Source organism: Rhamphochromis longiceps, linkage group LG2, assembly GCF_057381845.1.
Source record: "Rhamphochromis longiceps isolate RC_006_pf linkage group LG2, R_longiceps_female_GT1.1, whole genome shotgun sequence".
In the NCBI taxonomy this organism is placed as follows: Eukaryota; Metazoa; Chordata; class Actinopteri; order Cichliformes; family Cichlidae; genus Rhamphochromis; species Rhamphochromis longiceps.
Window position 1 is genome coordinate 24,768,533 of NC_140558.1, and position 20,249 is coordinate 24,788,781.

The 20,249-nt window shown below is 43.8% G+C and overlaps 1 protein-coding gene across 7 annotated transcripts in view; it reads left to right on the plus strand.

Moving 5' to 3' along the window:
• LOC146677227 (uncharacterized) overlaps positions 1–14,652 on the plus strand; it is a 46,413-nt gene extending 31,761 nt beyond the window's left edge. For all 7 annotated transcript variants that reach the window (XM_085419503.1, XM_085419504.1, XM_085419508.1 and 4 more), the window contains exons 4-16: positions 386–512; positions 3,185–3,319; positions 3,419–3,478; positions 6,628–6,777; positions 7,287–7,374; positions 7,941–8,214; positions 8,302–8,797; positions 11,232–12,510; positions 12,740–12,840; positions 12,976–13,138; positions 13,416–13,534; positions 13,632–13,725; positions 14,164–14,652. In XM_085419503.1, the coding sequence (XP_085275629.1) occupies positions 386–512; positions 3,185–3,319; positions 3,419–3,478; positions 6,628–6,777; positions 7,287–7,374; positions 7,941–8,214; positions 8,302–8,797; positions 11,232–12,510; positions 12,740–12,840; positions 12,976–13,138; positions 13,416–13,534; positions 13,632–13,725; positions 14,164–14,606 (3,529 nt within the window). In that variant the 3' untranslated portion in view covers positions 14,607–14,652. The remainder of the gene's footprint in view (positions 1–385; positions 513–3,184; positions 3,320–3,418; positions 3,479–6,627; positions 6,778–7,286; positions 7,375–7,940; positions 8,215–8,301; positions 8,798–11,231; positions 12,511–12,739; positions 12,841–12,975; positions 13,139–13,415; positions 13,535–13,631; positions 13,726–14,163) is intronic.
• The last annotated feature ends 5,597 nt before the right edge of the window (positions 14,653–20,249 follow it).

Below are 20,249 nucleotides of genomic sequence, written 5' to 3' on the forward strand. Positions count from 1 at the left end.
GGCTCGGCGCTTCCTGTTTTGTAACAATTAGAAGAATGTGTGTTTTCCTGTGGAAAAGTCCTGAATTTCTTTGTTTTCCTAAGCGGTGCCACTTCCTGCTTTGTCTCAGTCTGTCACAGGAAATATCTAGTTACATTTTACTGATTTCTCTCATCATCCTAATTACTGGGAGACAACAAACCATCACTTAAAAAACTAAAAGTGTCTTTTCAGTTGATATATATTTTTATACGACACATTCCAAACACTCTGCATGGGTAGTTTATGGTATGTTGTTGTATGTCGTGATCCGCCATCTGGTTCTTTTTTTCTTCTGTCTTGTTATAGAAGCTGTGAAACATCACTCTGTGCTGTGTTTATTTCTTTGTCTTCCTGTTTCCCAAAGGTCGAAGATCAGTCTGGGAGGCAAGGCTTTGTCACATGACTCCGTGTTTGTTTCTGACTCATCGGAGGCGAACGAGGCTCTGGGGGCATCGCAGGACAGCATTCATGGGAAGGTGAAATCACTCCAGGTATGCACACACAAACGCAGTTACCGGATCAAAGATAAACATGTTAAAGTTAAAGTCCTCTCAGGTCTAGTACACCAGAGACCCCCGACCCCTTGACCTTTGACTACAGGGGTTATTAAGGAATAATAAACAATAAAGATTCACAGTCTGACACATTTAAGTGTGTTTGGGAGTGAGCACTTCTATGCCCCAGGGCACTGAACAAAGTGCTGCCAGCAGATCTGCTATATATTAAGCCTGTGGGATTACGAGTAATAAGTGGCATTAAATAAGCTTTGACTTTTTACACACAAGTTTTGATCCATGTGTAATGTGATAAACGCAGCGGTTTGGACAGGCGGAACTGATGTGTTTCACAAATAGAGATTAAAGTTCTGTCAAAGCAAAATGAAAGGACCGCGTGATGAGAAGAACTGCAGACAGATAGAAAGAGTATCTGTCACAATAGTGGGCTAAAAGGGGAAGACATGAGACCCAGATGGATGCGCTGACCTCCAATGAAACGGCTCCGCTGAGCTACAGAGGAGTGAGACTCAAACAACTCCTTTAAGCGATTTTTGCTAAAAAGAAACACTTTCTCCTGTAAGCTAAAATAAAACAGAGGAAGTGTTTGATTTGGGCTCCTTTGTAGATCAGAAAGTGTGTAACGGACACGGGCAGAGTGCCTGATAATCAAATCCAAGAGTTTTCAGGCAAAACAGCCACAGATAGTTTGGCGAGATGCAAGTTGCTAATAGATTGATTTCCATAAAGTGAATTTACTGTGGAAAAACAATCTAATGGAGATTTCCTGACCTTAATCCTCGCTGTGAGCTGTGCTGCCTGTTTGATAAGCAGAATGAGGCCATTCCAGAGCCAAAAATAAACACATTATGTAAGGATCGATACACTACAAGGCCATTAACATGATGCACAGGAGAGTGACTGTCATGTAGTAACTCACTAAACAAGGGTGTTGCCACTGTGACCGGTCCAGAAAGCTTCAGATAGAAAAAATTCCATTTGATGGCGTTTTTGGGCCTGCGTTTGTTGTCCAGTAATATAGCTCTTTAAGCGTAGGAATTCAGACAATACAGAAGCTACAAAGATGCAATTGCATCCTGTCCTACCAGAAAAATCACACAAAAACAGGACACCGGCCAACTGAGATGATATAAAAGACAGGTGTAGCTGCTGTGAGGTCAGCCACTGCTTTATGAAGTTGTGTTATGTTTCAACGTTGCCTTCTTTGGTGTTTTGAAGCTGGATGTTGCAGTCGAGGGGTAAATCTGACCAGGAAGCTCACAGGCTAGTAACATGTCTATCAGAAGTCATTAACATTGGATCATCTTCCTTTCTGTCAGTGAGTTTAACATTTTGCTCACTCTTACCCAAAACTAGTAACCTGGTCCATAAACCTATCAGGAAATCGTTTACTGTGGTCACAGCTGACAGCCGATTTCTCATTGGTGTATACAGGAGCAACCACAGCTATCACCCCCTGGTGGCCGTTAAAGAGAATGCAACTTTGCGGCTACAGTGTCTCCATCTTTTACACTGTCTGTGGCCCGACAAGTGGACAATTTTCACTCCACTACAAAGACTTTTGTCTTCTGTGGGACCGTGGCTAAAGGGCAAGCACTAACAACTGTAACACACTAACCACTGGTTCAACATATTTTTGATGCTGCCCCCTGGTGACAGTACACAGCTACTACATACAGGTGGAGCTCTGCCGTGCTCTGCGTTGGACCTATAGACTACCAGTGCACTATTACAGCGGAGCGGAGGATGAATTTGAGGATGTCCACCCTGTCACACCGCAGCTAGCATCATGAGCAGAGTGATATGATTGGCAGGTGCAGTTTAATAGAAGGGTAAATGCTCACGAGAATCTTTGTGCAAGTGTCAGTTAGCTCCATTATATTCAACAGAGAGCAGACATGTGTACAGCTGATATGGGCAAACCAGTGCTAAAAGGGAGAAATGCATGAATGTGGTTTTTGAGGTGAACCCTCCCTTTAAGCACATTTTCACGCACATTTAAATTAAAAAACTACATTTCAGATTAATTTTAGCTTCCACCCACAAACAGCTTCCAGTATATAAGCTGACTATGTTAAAATAGAAACATTTAGAACAGCAGATTCTTTGTGACTTTGTCAAGAAACTTGTATTGTGTGTCCGTGTGTGTCTGTGTGTGTTGGTGCGTGCCAGTGTCCAGCCCTGCTACAGAAAAGCTGTATTGTCCTGTGCTGTGAAACTGAGTAAATGAGTCCTTGACTGACTGTTACAGGGAAGCACGCAGATAAAGACTGTTTGAGTTTCTGCGATACCAGCTACACACACAGATACACAATCACTTTCAAAGGGCTTTCGCTTCTCTGTCAAGTGCCCAGCTATGAGTCCTCACTGGTCATTCCCTGTTAGTCATATTCCACCACAGTAAAGATCTTTTCCCCCTGCAAACAGCTGTAATGCTCAATAAACATGTACTCAAACACGCCATTGTTAGCCTTTCATACAGAGCTGTAGTTTATTAAACAGGCTCTCAGATATGGTGTTTCCCCAACTGTAAGTAATGATAAACACCTTCACTTCCTTATAAAACAAACAGGTGAGCACATGCCTGAAACGTGCACACACTAACCCTGCTGTCATAAATGTGCTTTTTTTTTTTTCCTCCTCTGCAGCTTCAGCTGAAGCAGGCCATCAAACTGGGCTCTCCACCGTCTCTGATGTGTGTGAAGAGGGCAGAAGATCCTGCGACCATGTCTGAGGATGACGGCCTACCCTGCAGCCCACCAGAATACACAACAGTTCACACGGTCTTGATAAAGACATGCTTTCAATGATGCCTTCCTTCTGTTAGTGCCCCTGAGTTTGGCTCCTAACATTCTTCTCCTTGTTCTTGGTGCGTCTCCCAGAATCAGGCTCAGGCGAACAGTTCCATCAGTCTGGAGGGAATAGACAGCGATGAGGACCGGGTAAGCGTCAGCGCAACGAAAACTAAGATACTGCATTGTTTATTTCATGCTTTGTTCCATTCACAACCGACACATTTACCGACGAGTGAACTTCCACGCTGCGATGCTTTACGATCTGCACCGTGTCCTGCGTGTGGCATTGCAACCAAAACAGCGATTCAAGTAAGATCGATGTGATTTGTTAAAGCCAGGAGGAATCTTTGTGGATGTGTTGGAGCTGTGTGCGATTGCTCCTCATGTGACTGTGGCGGAGAACAAATCTCATGATCCCGTCTAATCACTAAAACGCTGCTCTTGGTTCTAAATAAAAACCCCTTCATGCAAAGTGACATCTTTCCCTATGTTCCCGCTCTTTGGCGCTCTTTTTTCCCCCTCTGTTGCTTTTAGTCTTTTTGTTTCAGCTTTCTCTTTTTTGTATCCTTAATTTGTCGTCCTCCTGACCCTGCGTATAAATCTGCGGTTTAACCAGTGTTACCCAGAATGCCTCATATTCACCCTAACAATAATTTCAAATGAGTCCTTTTTATGGATCTAGAGAATCACAGTGCCAGTTCACAATAAGGCAAATGTCCCGAGAACATCAGCTATCCAATTAGTCTCACTGACTATAATATGGCCTAGAAGCACAGTCAGCAAACTATGACAAAGGAGCCTTTAATGATAGTGTACTTTTAGCAGTTTCAGGCGGGTTTTGGTCATTCTCCCACTGGAAAGAGCCACAAATGGCTGGCTACAATGACAGGCACACAAAACCCTGAAAATATCCCCTTTAAAGTCAATTCCACACACAGGAATGTGGTCAAGGATAGACTGCACTTACAGTGGCACTTTGTGCAGTTTATCCATCCACTGAGAATTCACTAAGACATCAATTGTTTACTTGATTGTGGGTTTTGTTGTTGTTTTTGTTTTCTTTTTTGTTTTTTCCTCCCAGGCTTTATTTAGAAAATGAATTTGATTTATTTGCAACAATCCAGGCTTTGACTCACACCATCGCTGTCAGCATATGTCACTGTGGAGACTTAGGTCTAGGTCAGCCAGTGTTAAATGCATTTACAGTAAATATAAAGAGTGCAGACTTTGTCATCTTTTCACACATACTTGTCTGTAGTTTGTGGATATAAGTTGGTCATTAGAGGAGTTCAGACTGCCTGTTTCTATTAGCAGTGGATGATCAAACTGTGTGTAAGACAAAGAACATCGTTTGAGAATGAGATGATCTGAGAATCATCTCCTGAGTTTATTGTTTCCATTGTGTTGTAAAGTGAAGCCAGCACACAAATGTCTGTAATACTTCCAGATCCCAGCAGGGAGCGACCCTGCTAGTTGCATAAAGAAGCCAGATTGTCCATAGATCAGACATAACATCATAATCACCTGTCTAATATTGTTTTGGTCCCCTGTTTTCTTCCAAAACAGTCCTAACCCATCGAGGAAACACTAGACCCCTGAAACTGTGCTGTGGTATCTGGCACCACGATGAACTTGTCTGGCCAGCACATCCCATAGATGCTTAAGTGGATTTGGAGGCAAAATCAACACCTCAAACTCGTCGTTGTGCTTCTTAAACCATTCCTGAACTATATTTGCTTCGTGACAGGGTCCTTTATCCCGCTGAAAGGGCTCACAGCCATCTATACTGTTTGCATGAAAGGCTGCACATGGTCTGCAGCAGTGCTTAGTTAGGCGGTACGTGTCAAAGCAGGACCCAAAGTTTCCCAGCATCCTCAAAGGTTCCATTAGTGCCATGTATATGAAGCCACCTATTATGTAAGTGAACACTGACAGCGTTAGCAACCAGCTGATTAACAGCATAATCTTTATTGTTATTAGATGAGATCTAGATGAATTAAAAGGAGAATCAATACTGGATATAACATCAGGTGGCCAATTGGAAACGAATGGATACTAACATATAAGGTTACAGTGTATCACTTATTGCAGGTTTAAGGAATCAGTGTTTTTTAATTGTGAGTCACTGTTTGAGACTCGGTGATGAAACGGTGCTTCAGACATAACATTGGCTCAGCATCCTTTCTCACCATGGAGACTGGAACGTGATTGGCTGTTTACTTCTTTCAGTGTCGTGTTTTTAAATCCTGTACGGACATAAATGGAGAGGCTTATGTTCAACACATATCTGCAGCACAGGAAATAGTTGTCATGTGCCGTCTGTGATAGTGGAAGATGGGTGTGTGTGTGTGTGTGTCTGTTTGGGTGTGGTCATAACCAATCCTCCAGCTTCTCTTCAAACCTTAAATGGAAGTCTGCAGCTTGACCTCTTCTTCCTCTGTATGTTGCTTTCCCCCTTTCCTTCTCTCTGACCTTCTTTTTCTTTTCTCCAGCCACAGTACATGTTATTCCACTGAGTGAGTGTGTGTGTGTGTGTGTGTGTGTGTGTGTGTGTGTGTGTGTGTTGAGTGTTCAGAGTGCATTCCAATGGTTTCTTTGGCAGTCAGCATGTCTGCTTGTAGTTAAAGCATTAAGAGTCTGCCTCTCTCTCTCACACACTCACACACACACACACACACACACAGGGAAACCTATATTTTGTTAAAGAAGTACTGTGTTATGCGATATTTCATGAATATGTTTTAAGGGTAATTTCAGTTAGATCATAAAACAAACCATGTGTTCATACAACACAACACACTTTTTGGTTTACATGCAGAATGAAAACTATGAAATGGTATTTTACAGTCTAACAGATGCAGACAGACATTAGCATGTAGTGTGTGTGTGTGTGTGTGTGTGTGTGTGTGTGTCTTTAGTGGAAGAAGAGCAGTGTTTTTGTGGGTTTCGTGTTGAAATAAGTGAAAAGGTAAGTTTGTGAGAGGTGAGAGAGGTAGGTTTCTGTGATGACAGACTAGTGTTGGTTCTGCAGATAAGGACTGCTCATGTTTGTACAGCTGGACTCCCCCTCTCCTGCTCAGTCTCTGGCTACTTGTTTGCATCCTTGGGGGATTTTTCAATGTTTGTGCTTTTAAGCTTCTTACAAGTGTGGCTGATGTCTGAGAGTTGACCACCTCTATTTGGAACCGTCCCACTTGTGGGGGTGGACAATTGGATGGATGGTCAAATTCTGTCCCCAGAGATCTCTCCTGGTTGAGTGTTGCTAAATGCTAAATGAGTGTTTCCTGTCTTCCCAGCTGTCCTGCGCAGCCTCCAGCAGAGCAGTGAGCCCCCTGGTGGTTCCAGGAGACTTCAGCCAGCCGGCCAGTCCTTTTGTCTGTCTGGATAACTCTGCAGCCAAGCACAAGCTGGCCCTGAGGCAAAAAGCCAGGAGGAGACCTGCCAGTGTAAGAGGGGGAACAAAAGCTCTAGCATGAATAAACACTAATACTCCCATTACTTTAAATGGATCTTTATAGCTTTTCATGGCGTGGCTCTCATTGCATAGAGTCTCTGTTTTGTGATAAAACTGGACCTAACAAAGTAATTCCCCAACTATAAAAAAGAAACCTAAACAGTGGGACAATCAAAGTGATTAGTCAATAGTTTCCCCACATTATCTAAAAACCTTTTTATATGGAGGTTAAACTTAAAGTGAGTGCAGAAAAGTACAGCAGCCAGAGAACGGGTCAGGTGGTCCTGTCTGCACAGGCGTTCGTCCTTCTCAGTCATTCAAACTTTTCAAAGAAGTTACGCTGAGAAAAAAAGTGATTTTACTGATACAAATTCATGAGACCTGTTGCTGTATTGGATGTTATCACATGTGTGCTGCTACAGTTTTCTAGGACTGCTTAGCTGACTGTTCATTGGCGATTGATGATGCTGATGTCACCACAAATGTCTCGTTTCTGTGCAGCGAACAGAGGGGAAAGCAGGGCAAGAGTCTGAGATGGAGGCGAAGCTGACGACCTCCACACCGCTGCAAGACCAGCAGGAGGCAGAAGGTGTGTGCGCAAAGCCCCTAGTTTTCATGTATGGAAGCCTGTGAATGCCAATATTAAAACAAAAGTATTTAATCAAATAGAAGGGTTATAGTCCACATGAGTGCAAAAGATACATATATGTATTTGTTTAAGTTATTTTGGTAACACTGTAATTAAATGGAATATTACTGTATTTTATGTGAAATTACAATGCAATTATATTTACATACACTTAAACACAAGAATAAGGGGAGAACAAATCAGGTTTTTAAAGGAAACAAAGATATAATTCTACTGTGAGTAATTTTAACTACTGCATAACCTTACAAGAAACCAGACACACATTTTAGTGTAAATAATTTTAATTGCAACAGTTGAATAATAGAAAATCAGTCATGAATATAACTTTACAAAGTTATTTAATATTCATTATATTTATATTTATTTATTCATAATAATTATTATTTTTTATAGATAATTCACACAAATAATAATGAAGTGGTTCATATTGGCTGCCATCAGCTTCCATATCCTTGTTACTTATAAGTCTGATGATAAGATGACACTTTTTTGTGTGTTTGATTCAGAAGTGGCTGATGTTCTGCTGAAACCAGAAGTTGAGAGGGAGGAAAATGAGGAAGAGGAGAGCGAGGAGACGGATCAACCACAACATTCCATACAATCCCTGTTGGGAGATGAGGAGGAGGGAGAAGATGAGTCCGATGCCGAACAGGATGTTTCTCACGGCCCGGACACTTCCTCTCCTCCTGAGCCAAGTCACTCGGAGGAAGAAGACTCCGACAGCCAGCCCCTGCCCTCCTCCAAGCTCAGCTCAAGCGCCTCCTCTCTGGATAGTCCCAGGTGAATAGAAATGGTTTCCTTTTGGTTTTCCTCTCCCAGGAGTGTAGCTTGGTTTGTTTCATCTTATCTCTTGATTTCTGCTTCTAGGGCCACACCAGAGCCCCCTTCTGGCTTGACGGACACAAGCATGGCTTCCAGTGCAGCGGAGAGTAAGGATGTAAGTGACTCTGCATCTGAAAGTGAAGAAGATGGGCTCCAGAACCACGGGGAGGAGGAGAACTCCTTCTTACAGGAGGTGCTGAGCTCTTTGAAGACGCCCCTCGTATCTGCCTCGCTTGATATGAAAACTGAGGGCGCCGTCCTGGAGATGAAGGAGGAAGAGGTCAAAGAAAAGGAGGAAGAAGAGGTAGAAATGGAAGAAGAAGAGGAGGTTAAGGAAGAAGAGGAAGAGGTGGATGAGTCCCTCAGTTCTCAGGCTGCTCCCTCGTGCTCCATGCTGTCAGATCAGACCACGAAGGAAGAGGAGCAGGTTGTCACTTCCTTGTGGCAGGAAGAAGAAGAAGGAGGAGTGGATGCTGAGGAAGAAACGGAGGAGGAGGAAGAGGAGGAAGAACCAGCTGTGGAGAGATTTATTCGATCTGATGTATGAATCTTTGGTTATTTGACATTTTAAATGGATTTTGTGTGGAAGATAAAAGGCCCCATGCCTTCCTCACTTACCCTAAACTCCTCTGACGCTGCTTCGTGAGTGTCTTCATATATTAGGCAGTTTATATGTCAGCCAACGCGCACTGTGGCAGGAACAAAGGGAAGCATATGATGTGAAGCTACAAATGCAGACACGGCCCAAAACTAGAATTAGACTCGCATGAGATGTGAATGTTCCACGCATGGAGAAAATGAGGGAACACAGATTCCAGTGCAAGGGAACTTTAAAAAAATGTTCATCCACTTTATTTTTAAAAATCTAAATAAGGTTAAATTGAATTTCGATTTTTAAATCCAGCATTAACTAAAAGCTTTATCAGAAAGACATTTGTCACTAAAAGCTCTTTCAGATGTGATAGAGGCGTAGAGTTATTATTTTCTCATTTTTAGAACATTTTTATTTAATTACAACTTTTGCTTTTTATTCAGTTTAGTTTCTCTCAGGAAATGGAAAAAAAGGTAAATGCAAGAAAACAGATTTAACATGATCATGGTTTTTTTTGGGGGGAGGCACTATTGCCTCACAGGTTCTGAGTTCAATTCCACCATCAGGCCGGGGTCTTTCTGTGCATGTTCTCCCTGTGTTTGCGTGCGTTCTCTCTGGGTCCTCTGGCTTCCTCCCACAGTCCAAAGACATGCAATTAGTTGGGATAGGTTAATTGGAAATTCTAAATTGCCCATAGGTATGAATGTGAGTGTGAATGGTTGTCTGTCAGGGCTCTAGAGTGCGACCAATTTGGTTGCAAATGCGACCAAATTTTTCAGTGGTGCGACTAAAAAAAAAAAATAATTTGGTGGCACCTGTGCGACCAACTGTTCGGGTAACAAAAAAAAAAATCTCTGCAACTCTCCGTGTGGTCAACAGACACACTTTATCGTGGACTAAACCAATCAGAGATAGTCAGGGGCGGGACCTCTCTGATTGGCTGTGGTCCAGTTGAAAGTGCAGGTGGAAGAGAGAGGTGAGTAGTTTGAATAAGGTGATATCAATTCATTAACGGATTCCACACAAAGACTTAAACACAGAGTGGACCCGACGCATCAGAATCAGCTTTGTCTTTCTCGGCTTTCTCACCCGACAGCCTTTACACGGACACGCTGTTGGAGCTTAGCGATTCTGATACGTCGGGTCCGCTCTGTGTTTACGTCTTTGTGTGGAATCCGTTAATGAACGTGTGTGTGTGTACTTTAAGAACAGTGTCCCGTCTCAAATCTGTTTTCTGCATTATTCATTTGCTTATTACCCACCAGTCTACCGTTGTTTACAGCGCTGTCTTTTTCTTTTTTCACTTAAATGACCTCGGACAAGAAAGCCTAATTTCTGCTGTTCAATACTGAAGAAATTTAAACTTCTTAAAATCATGCAAAATTGCAGAATATTTTTAAGGTTATCTGCTATAAAAAGCCAGACCAGGAAAATCTCCTTCATGTTTTTCTGTGTTTTATTGTCAGTTACTTTCACATAAAGGCATCTGCTGTGATGTTCACAATTCTGATGAAGTCTCACATGTACCAGTACTGATAAATGATCAGAATTATAATATTTCTGACTGTCTGAGGCTAAATTGAATCGAATCAGGACTTTGAGAACCGGAATCGAATGGATTATGGAAATCAGCAATGATACCCAGCCCTAGTGAGCAGCCTACGCTCGACAGAAGTGGATGTAGCTGTGGGTAATGAGAAAAGATGAAAAGAACGATTGATAACTTTTTTGTTAAGTTAAGGCCTGAACCGTCATAGCCAGTGCTCTGACACAGTGCCATCAATCTTGAAAAAGCACAGTGTATCCAGAAAACACATTATATGCTGCAATAAATGCACAAGTGTCCCCTCTCCCAACTGCCTCTCAGCAACAGACAGCAGCAAACAGGTCGTCAGAGGAGCCGAGATGATGATTAAGTTTAACATTTTCTACAATATTGACAAAGCACTTTAAGCACACGTTTGTTAGTTAATAATTTAGAAATGAATATTGTCTGTATGGACTCCCCCCCCCCCCCCCCCAAAAGAAAGTGCACATGTAAAACTGCGGTGTTAAGCGATGCGGTTGAAAAATTTGAGTGCGCCTAACTTTTGTGCCGGTACGCCTAAATTTTTAGAGTTAGGCGTACAACCTAACTTTGCAACCCATGTCAAAAAGTTAGTCTAGAGCACTGTCTGTGTTTGTGTGTTAGCCCTGCGACAGACTGGCGACCTGTCCAGGGTGTATCCTGCCTCTCGCCCTAAGGCAGCTGGGATAGGCTCCAGCGCCCCTCGTGACCCTTAAAAAGGATAAGCGGAAGCAAATGGATGGATGTGATCATGTTTTCTTAAATCTCATTCATGCCATTTAGCCACAGTCACATTCCCTTTTTTTCACTTGCTAGGATGAGGAGAAAGGAGAAGAGCAGGCAGTAGAAGTCAAGCCTGAAGAGGACGACAGCGTGCTCTCATGCCAAACTATCAGCCAGGCAGGTGACGACAACGTGGAACAAGAAGATGGGGAGAGTGAGGGAGGGGACGAGGAGGAGGCAATCAAGCTGGAGAAGTCTGAAATGGAGGAGGAAGGGCGGGAGATGAGGGAAGAGGATGAGGAAGTCGAGACGACTGAAAGGACAGAAGTGGAGGAGGCAGAGGAAGCAGTGGAAGGAGAGGAGAGAGGCGCAGAAGAGATGCCTGAGATGCTTCCGGATACGCCGGGTGAAGAAGTTCAGGAGGTGGCGCAGGAGGTGGATGAAGGTGTGGCGCTTGAAGGTGACGCAGTGTGCGCTGTAAAACTCAAAGATGATGATCAAATTCCAGCAGAGATGAGCGATCAAGGACTCACCACGGAGCAGAAGGAGCAAGATTTCAACCAAAACTCTGGAGATGAGACTGAAGAGGGAGAAGACACAGTAGAGGAGGGGGCTGACCTCAGCGTGGGGTTAGACCAATCGGAGAAAGGTGTGGGAGGGAGCCAGAGTGATGCAGATCAAAGCGAACAGGAGCTGGAGAGCGAGGAAGCAACGCCGCAGTCAGACACTAAACAGATGGAGGAGTGTCCGAGTGAAGCCGCAGAACAAGACGACGGCTCCCCCGAGCCTCCTCCTTTGTCCCTGCAGTCACCAAAGAGCGAGGCCAGGAGTCCCACCAAGACCAGCACAGCGATCGTCCACATAAATCTAGTTTCTCCCAGCTCAGAAAAAGCCACGTCTTTATTCCAGCTGCCTCCAGCTGCTGCAGATTCCAGTGACAGCGCCAGTGAAGCGGCTTCACATGACACAGAGTCCACCTCTGCAGATAAAGAGGAAGCTGACGGTGTGGAGGAGGAAGAAGAAGAAGAAACGCATCAAGACGCTGCATCTCCTGCTGAGGAAAAGACAAGCCAGCCGCCCTGCAGCCCCGATCATACTAAAGTCCGCTTCACGATCGCTCCCGCCTGGCAGAGATCACAAAGTCTGAACCCTCCTCCTTCCCCACCTGCTTCTGTCTCCTCCCCCTTCGCTGTCGCACCATCCAGCTGCGAGGAGCCGGAGACTGTGACCGAGGATTCGGTCACGAAAGCAGAACTGGCGACTTCACCAAAGGTCGAGTTGGTGCTGAGCCCCAGTAGGGTGAAAACCGCCAAACCACAAAGCAGTGTGACACCGGCTCCACCCAAGATCTCTACTTCTGCGAGCATTGAAGGTAAGAGCGCTGAACATGTGTGATGGTAGATGATGAAGCCGTTTTCTGCAGGGACAGGATCCACTTCGGTTGTGTTTAGACGAGGCTGATTTTACTGGACTAGCACGTGCATGCTGTGTATGCTTTAAAGTGAACCTTGCAAACACTGGATGTTTGCTGTCTGAAGTGTCCTAATCTGTATCACAGGAGGGTAAATTATAACCACTTTTTCTTACGCTGCCACCTGCAGAGAGCTCAGTGATTGTAGAGGGAAACCCGGACAATCCCTTCGGAGTTCGGCTGAGAAAGACTTCGGCTCTGCTGCTCTTCAGCTCGGAGGAAAACACAGAGGTGATTGAAAAGCTTTTTAAGGGTTTCTAGGACACTCTGAACTTCTTACCTCTCAAACATGATGCAGGAAACCTGAAACTTTAAGCTTAAATTCATGTCAAATGTATTATTTGTGTTTTATTTATTATCCGTTAGCCTCCGACTGAGTCACAAACTCAGCCACCCAGCTCTAAAGTTGACTCCCCGCAGCCAGTCAGTGTTAAGCCCTCCATCTGTCCACCGGTCAGCATCAAACCTGCGCTGCCCAAGAAGCCAGAGGTTCAAGCTGAAAGTGGAGGGAAACTGAAGCGCGTCTCAGGTGTGTGTCCACGTTCATCTTTACTTAAAGAGGAATTATCATGCTTCTTCTTTGCTTCTGTCATGTATACACTGTGTCAGTGGTGGATGTTCATATTAAACATGGCCACAGCTCAGACTAAAGACCGCTCGAACTGCTCACGGACAAGATCACAGGAGCGCTGCGCAGCCTCGCCGTATTAATCTGCTCGAGCGTAACAATCCTGAACTCGACAAGTGTAAGAAAGCAGCTCGCGAGCCAGCCTGTGGCGTAACAACTGTGTGTGCTGTTAATTTAGATTCAGTTGCGGGCCGCGCTGTTTCTACTGGATCTGATCCTCCCAGCTGGATCTCTGTGGCCAAACAGAAGCAGAAGATCTATAAGGAAAACTCACTGGAGGAGATCACTGTCAAGAAGGTAGACCTACAGAGATGCACAAAAACAGGATGCATGCGTGCAGAGTACGCCGCCACCACGTGATCTGTATGTGACTGTTCTGCTGCTGCTCTTTCAGGAGGACCAAGAGAGAAAGTCTTCACTTCCAACATACGTCTGCTCAGCTGCAAGCAAGGAGCAAGGCACCAAAACAGCTGAAACCAAAGGCAAAGGTCTGCATGCACACACATGCAAACACACACACAGTCCATTCATTAGGCTCCTTCATCATTTGTGCAGTACCTCAGCAAATGTCTGTTTCACTATGCACTGCTGCCCTCGTCTGGTCAGCCTCTGCTACAGTAGATAAATAATTAACACTTTGTGTTGGAGGCTGATTGTAATGATTGTACATAACAACTTAGCGGAAATCCACACATAAACAATACAGTGTAGAAAACACTAGACACTATCTTGGCCTCACGTGGGTGGTGTACAGTGAAAGGTGGTGTTGCACAACAGCCTGAAGTTAGTATTGAAGTCTTTCAGACTATTTACAGAGGTCAGAAGTAAATAGTCTGTGAGCTTTAACTTTAAAATACATTTCTGTCAAAGTCTCTCCTCGGGTTTATTGTTTATGTGTGTGTGTGTGTGTGTGTGTTTTCTCGCAGGGGCTCATTTGGAGATGAGCAAGCCGTCAGTGTCTCCAGACAAGGAGGCCAGAAGGCCTTTCTCTCCTCCGACTCCAGTGCCGCCTCAGCCTTTAAAATCCCAGCCCCTCCCCTGTGTTGCCCCCAAACCCTATGTCCCACCACCCCAAGCAAAGTATCCACCACAACCTAACCCCCCTCAGCGATGCCTGTCAACACCAGACGCTCCAAAATCTCCTGCTACTCCGTCATCTCCCTCTAAAACTCCGCTCACCTGCTCCCCATTTCCATCGAGGACCGCCTCGGAAAAGCCCGTCCTTAGAGCGCCGGAGCTTCCTGGACAGACGCCGCCCTCCCAGCGAAACCTGCCTCCCACAACTCTGGCCCAGGACGAGCCCCCCTGGATGGCGCTGGCCAAGAAGAAAGCCAAAGCCTGGAGCGAGATGCCCCAGATAGTCCAGTGACAGGCCAGGTCAGATTTAGAGAAACCACGCCCCCCGTGGGACCTGAAAGGCTTTGTTTGTTTGGTTGCTTTTAAAGATTCGTAGTTTGGGATGAGGTGCCGGAATGAGACACCTGCAGCCTCACACCAGTACGTTTTAACTTTAACTCGGATGAATCCACTTCACATCACTAAACATTTCAGGAAAGGGAGCACAGAGATGTTTTTTTATATGAGAACACTTCATTTACCCAGAACGATGATAAAGTAACAGAAAAAATCTTCTGTTCGTTCTTAAGAATGGACCTACACGATGCTGCCGGCCTGTGTGTGTGTGTGTGTGTGTGTTTATTATAAGGCAGGTATAAATGCTGATATATTTGAGGAAAATGGAATAGTCCGTGGTCTGAGAGTGAGATGAGGATTAAATCCAGAGCTGTTCTTTGTTTTTAAATCTACTTTAAGAGAAGCACGTCCAATCAGGTCCGTGGACACTCGTCCGTGTAAATTATATTTTTTCATTTTCACTTTTGATATTTTTGAATTCTTTTTGATATTTTGATCAACTCCAAGTATCCTGCAGAAATCTCCCAAACCCCGCCCCCAAAAAGCTGATAATCAGTGAGCGCTGCCGCTGCGTTCAGTCATCTGTTTGAAATTGTTTAATGCATCGCTGCGTTGCAGAGTGTTGTCGACTATGAATCCTTTTCCAGTGTAAATGAAACATAAGTATAAAGCTACTTAGGCACTTAGAGCTGGGTTTGCTGCTGGATGCGTCGTCTGTGTCGTTTCAGTGTGTCTGGCAGTAAGCATATGCAGATATGTGATACTCGTTTTGTATTGCCTTTTGAGAATTTGTCTTGTACATAATAATGCGCAGTAAAGAACAAATTATAAAGCATGTTTCTGTGTTTGTTTGTTTGTACATCAGAAGTGGAGCACAGTTGGAAATGTGATGTCTTAACTGTGAAACTTTAGTTTGATTTGAACCCTTTAAAACAAATATGACCGGTGTGTCCGACGCTCGCAGGCTGGGCACACCGGTACAGCATTTTCATTCCCCGGACTTTGACATTATCGAGATTCCTTTCCACGGCCTGGTTGTGTTTTCACCTTCACATAATGGTTTTAGGCTTTAAAACAGACACCCTACCACCCCCACAGGCCTAATAGTGGTTTGGTCCACTGCTAATCCCTAACTCTTTAACTTTGCAGATTTGATCTTAAAGGATGTGTGACCAGTTGTTCTTTATTTCCTGTAGAATAAAACTTCAGTTTGGTTGTGTGTATTTTCTTAACATCCATCACATCCTCACATTTCACTATGGCAGCCATATAGTTGCGGATCAGCCACACCACCTAATGGTTCTGGAAGCAGGAGGCGTCTTTGTGAGTTTCAGTAGTAGTTTTGGTAGCTTTTTTTCTTCTTCTTCTTCTTCACTCTCTCCATGTGTCATCACATTTAAACCTTTTCAAGCAAAAACAGGAAGTGAATCATAAGAAGGCTTTAACTTCTTTGGCTGGTTTGTGTTTGTAGACAGATGATGGCATCTCAATAAAATCAGAACCGTGCATACACACCAACGACGCCTTTACAGGTTTGTAGTCGAAGATAAAAAAACACACAATGAAGGTCAGGGTTAGCTGACAGTGTGGTTTCCGGACTCAAAGTCTTTAACTGGGATGTAAGTGCTGCTCAGGACTGACTGAGATCAAGCTCACAGTCGGTGTTTTGTCAGGTTGTTTGATGGGATGCATGTTTACAGTGACTGCTTCCTTACTGAACTGCATCAGGAGCACTATCTCAGTGTCCCTTTAAGGCTCAAGATCACAGAAATTTAAAAAAAGTGAAAAGAAATTTCATTTAATGTTTAAAATATAAATGAAAACCAACCAAGTATGAGTTTTAAAATATTGGCAACAAAACAGAGATAAAATGAGTGCTCACTGGTATAGTCTGCTGACCATATTAAGCCAGTTCTCATCCAGCTCCACATTCTCAACATATCCAATACAAGATTTTGCTCCTCTGCCTTTGAAAGCTCTCTGACTTGGCACAACGTCATCTTTCCTCCGCTCAGCTTCAGCTGCTCTCCTGACAGCGCCTCACTTCAGACTTGTTGGCTCATATCAGAAGCTCAAAACACATCTGTTTACATCAGCACGCCAGCTAAAAACATGTTTCACATATTTACAATCATTTTATTTTCAATTGCTTTTAATGCCGTTGTTATTGTTAATTTTTGCACACAGACGACTCAGATGTGCTTCTTGTAACAGACTGATGCCTTCCTAACTATCAATCCTCTTACTGTAAGCATCACACAAGCAAAGAAATGGGATTAGATTCTAAACTAGTGGAATTATTGCAGATGGAAAATAGCTTAATGTGAAAATTAGTCCAGAAAACACAAGCGAGTCGATCCCACTGTGGGTGATTTATGGCAGAGTGGACTGATCAAACACTCGAGACGTCGATCTGTACAGTAGGGTAACATATTTTTTTCCCTGCATTGTTTAAGTGAAACTTAGGCTCATTTTTCAAGCAAAAACTTTTCTTTAATTTCTCCCAAACGCGGCCTCATGGACTCACTTGACCGTCTTGGCGTGTACGCATGCCTGCAAACATGTGGCCTTTATTTGTTTGTGTGCCTTTCTCCTTGTGTGTGGCCAAAATGTGAGCCAAATGTTTGTGCGCGCCTGCTCACATGAACGGGTGTGAGCGGGCCGCTTGCATGCGTATGATTGATGGTTGCCTTTTGTTTGCGCACAGGAAGCTGTAATCAACTCCCCAGATGTCTTTTCTGGGCGAGTTAGGTAACACCGCGGCTGCCCTACTTCTGATACACACACTACAGCACACATGCAAAGTGGACCCGCCAAGATGTACAGTGCGTGTGTGAGTCCATGCCAGGTATCCATAGTGATGACAGCTGGGTGCTGATCTTCTCATTTACAGGTTATATAACCAACGGAGTTGGCAGGAGTCAGAGGCACAGAGGTGAGGAGGTGGGTGGAGGGGCAGTGGTATTGAGGTCGACTCGGGGAACTACAGTTTCTAAGAAGTCACCGAAAAATCCTCCTGCTCTGAAACTCTTACTGCTATAAAGATATCATCATAAATTTGGACGTTCACTTACACAGGAGTGATGAGTAGAACACAACAAAGCCTTTAAAAGTGTTTTATTGACTAGTGTAACTTTATATTGTGTGGACAAGTTGATCTCTGGGCAACAGAGCGTGATGTAAGTTGGTCTGTTGAACTGGATCATAAAATTACTTCAAAATTTTATAAATGTGCAAAGATTTAAACATAAATATTTTCTGTAGTTCTCAGTAGGAAAAGGGTGGAGCGTCCACTCTGAGTTCCTGCTCCATGTGGAAGAGTTTAAGTATCTCATGGTCTGAGGGGACAGTGGAGCATGAGGCTGACAGACTGGTGTTGCATAATGGTTAATATCTGGTGCTGCGATTGTTCTTTTGTGTATGTGCCTACAGAGAGAAATGTTCAGCCAGTGTAAACATGCTTCCATGCAGTGCTCCATGATCCCGACTGCACGATCCTCGACATGAGCGTCATTGTGCATCGATCCAATGCTGATTGGTGGATAGAGTGATCTGACAGCAGATGCTCTCTGCAGGTAGACAGACAAGCCGTGGGCAGAGGTTTCCACTACTAAACCATCCTTTCCTGTTAACCAGTGATGGTGATGTTGTACTTGTTGTTGTAGTGATGAGAAAGCTGAACGTGAAATGAAATGAAGCTGTTGATCTACCTTCCTGTCCCCATCTATGCTGAAAATTATGTGTAGGGATTAGGTAGGGTCTCAAAGAGCAGCCGCTACTTCCCCACATTGAAAGGAGCCAGTGGAGGTTGTTTGGGTTTGAGATCAGGATGTTTTCTGGGAACCGTCTAGGTATGGCACTGTGGGCATGTACCACCAGGAGGAGGACCCAGGACAAGCTAGAGAGAGAACGTCCTTCAGGTGACTTGACTTTCATCTGGAAGAGCTGGTGAAGTTGGGTAGGGGATGTTTGGGTGCCCCTGTTTGGACAGCTGCACCAATGAACACCAATGGTAAAAGAGCTCAAAATGGATGGATGGCATTTTACAATATTGCAAAGCAGTGAAATAACCTGTGAACACAAGATTTCCCTGTCATTATCTTATGACATTTGCAAATACAATGTTTCTGTCAAGGTACTGCTGTGTCACAGCATGGAGGGCTCAAACAGGGGAAGCTGACTGAAAGCAGCAACTTTATTGCTGAAAATAATTCTACACGTTTACAGGAAACCAAACTGAAAACTAGGAACTAGAAATAAGAAACTAAAAGCAAAAAACTAAGGAACTAAACAAGGAAATGGAGAACTAGGAATTTAGTAGGAGCCCACAAGTTACACAAAGCAAAGAGGGTGTACAACGCAACAATGGACAGAGGAACGCTCAGGGCTAAAATACACAAGCGAGTAACGAGGGAATGGGGAAACAGGAGGGAAACACAGCTGGGGCTAATAAGACATAATGAGACATAGGGGAAGCAAAACACTGAACACGGGACACGAAACTATCAAAGTAAAACAGGAAAACACAAGACGGGCATGGAGACACAGGCATGTCAAGGAGGCGTGGCTGACTGGGGAGACAGGAAACATAGAGACAGGGACGACTAGACATGAAAAGTGGGACATGAGAACAGAAACGAAACACAGGCTAGGATGAACACTGAGGGAGGGAGAACTAAGATTACTGAGAGCTTAAGAAGAAGGATAAACAAAACCAAGAACAATAATAAACAAATAATATTAAACCAAAAACACCGTGACAGTTTCAGGTCCAGAACACTCAGTTTTGGTCTCCACCAGCCAAGTTCTTTAGTTTTTCCTGATCAGGAGTCTGTTTTTGTTGTTGTTTTTTTCTTCTTAGTAACTGAAATTTGAATTTAATTAAATTTAATTAATCATGATATGTGCTATTGTCACATGGCTGTTTTAAGTGACAGTTAGATACTGTTTGCTTACCTTTAGTGTCTGTTATGCTAAAGATGCTGAGAAGCCAGCTGTTGACTCCTCTAGCACCATCCTACCCACACAGCCTCAGCTGCCACCAGCAGGAGGAGCTGGCAAGCTGTTTGGGAACCTCTTTGTTGCGACCAGATTGAAAGCTGTTTACCATTGCAATTTTGGTTTAAGCCTGTTTTTCACTCGGCCCCTACCTCAGGTAATGTCACAGTTTTACAGATGAACCCTGCAAAGCAAGCTAGCTAACAGTACCATTAGCTAAAATAAACCAAATAACAAAGACTAAGACTGCCGGCTAAAGACTTAAAAAATTAGTTCACAGACCAGTGGGTGACATCACAATGGACAGTCTATGCTATTAAATCATGTCTATTGCTAACAGCTGCCTGATTTCAGTGAAATCATGCTAATGGGAGTGGTGATGTTAACCCAAAATGAAAACATTTACAGAAAAGACGTGTAAACACCCTCCAGCGTTCTATACAAACCTTTGAGTAAAACTTTTATGAAGATTCATTGCTACAGGCACTTACGAGCTTTGAATTTAATGTTTATCTAAAAATATTAAAGATTGCTGACTGCAGACGTATTAATACTGCCGTTTACAGTTTTAACTAAATCTGATATTACTCTGAGATCGTCA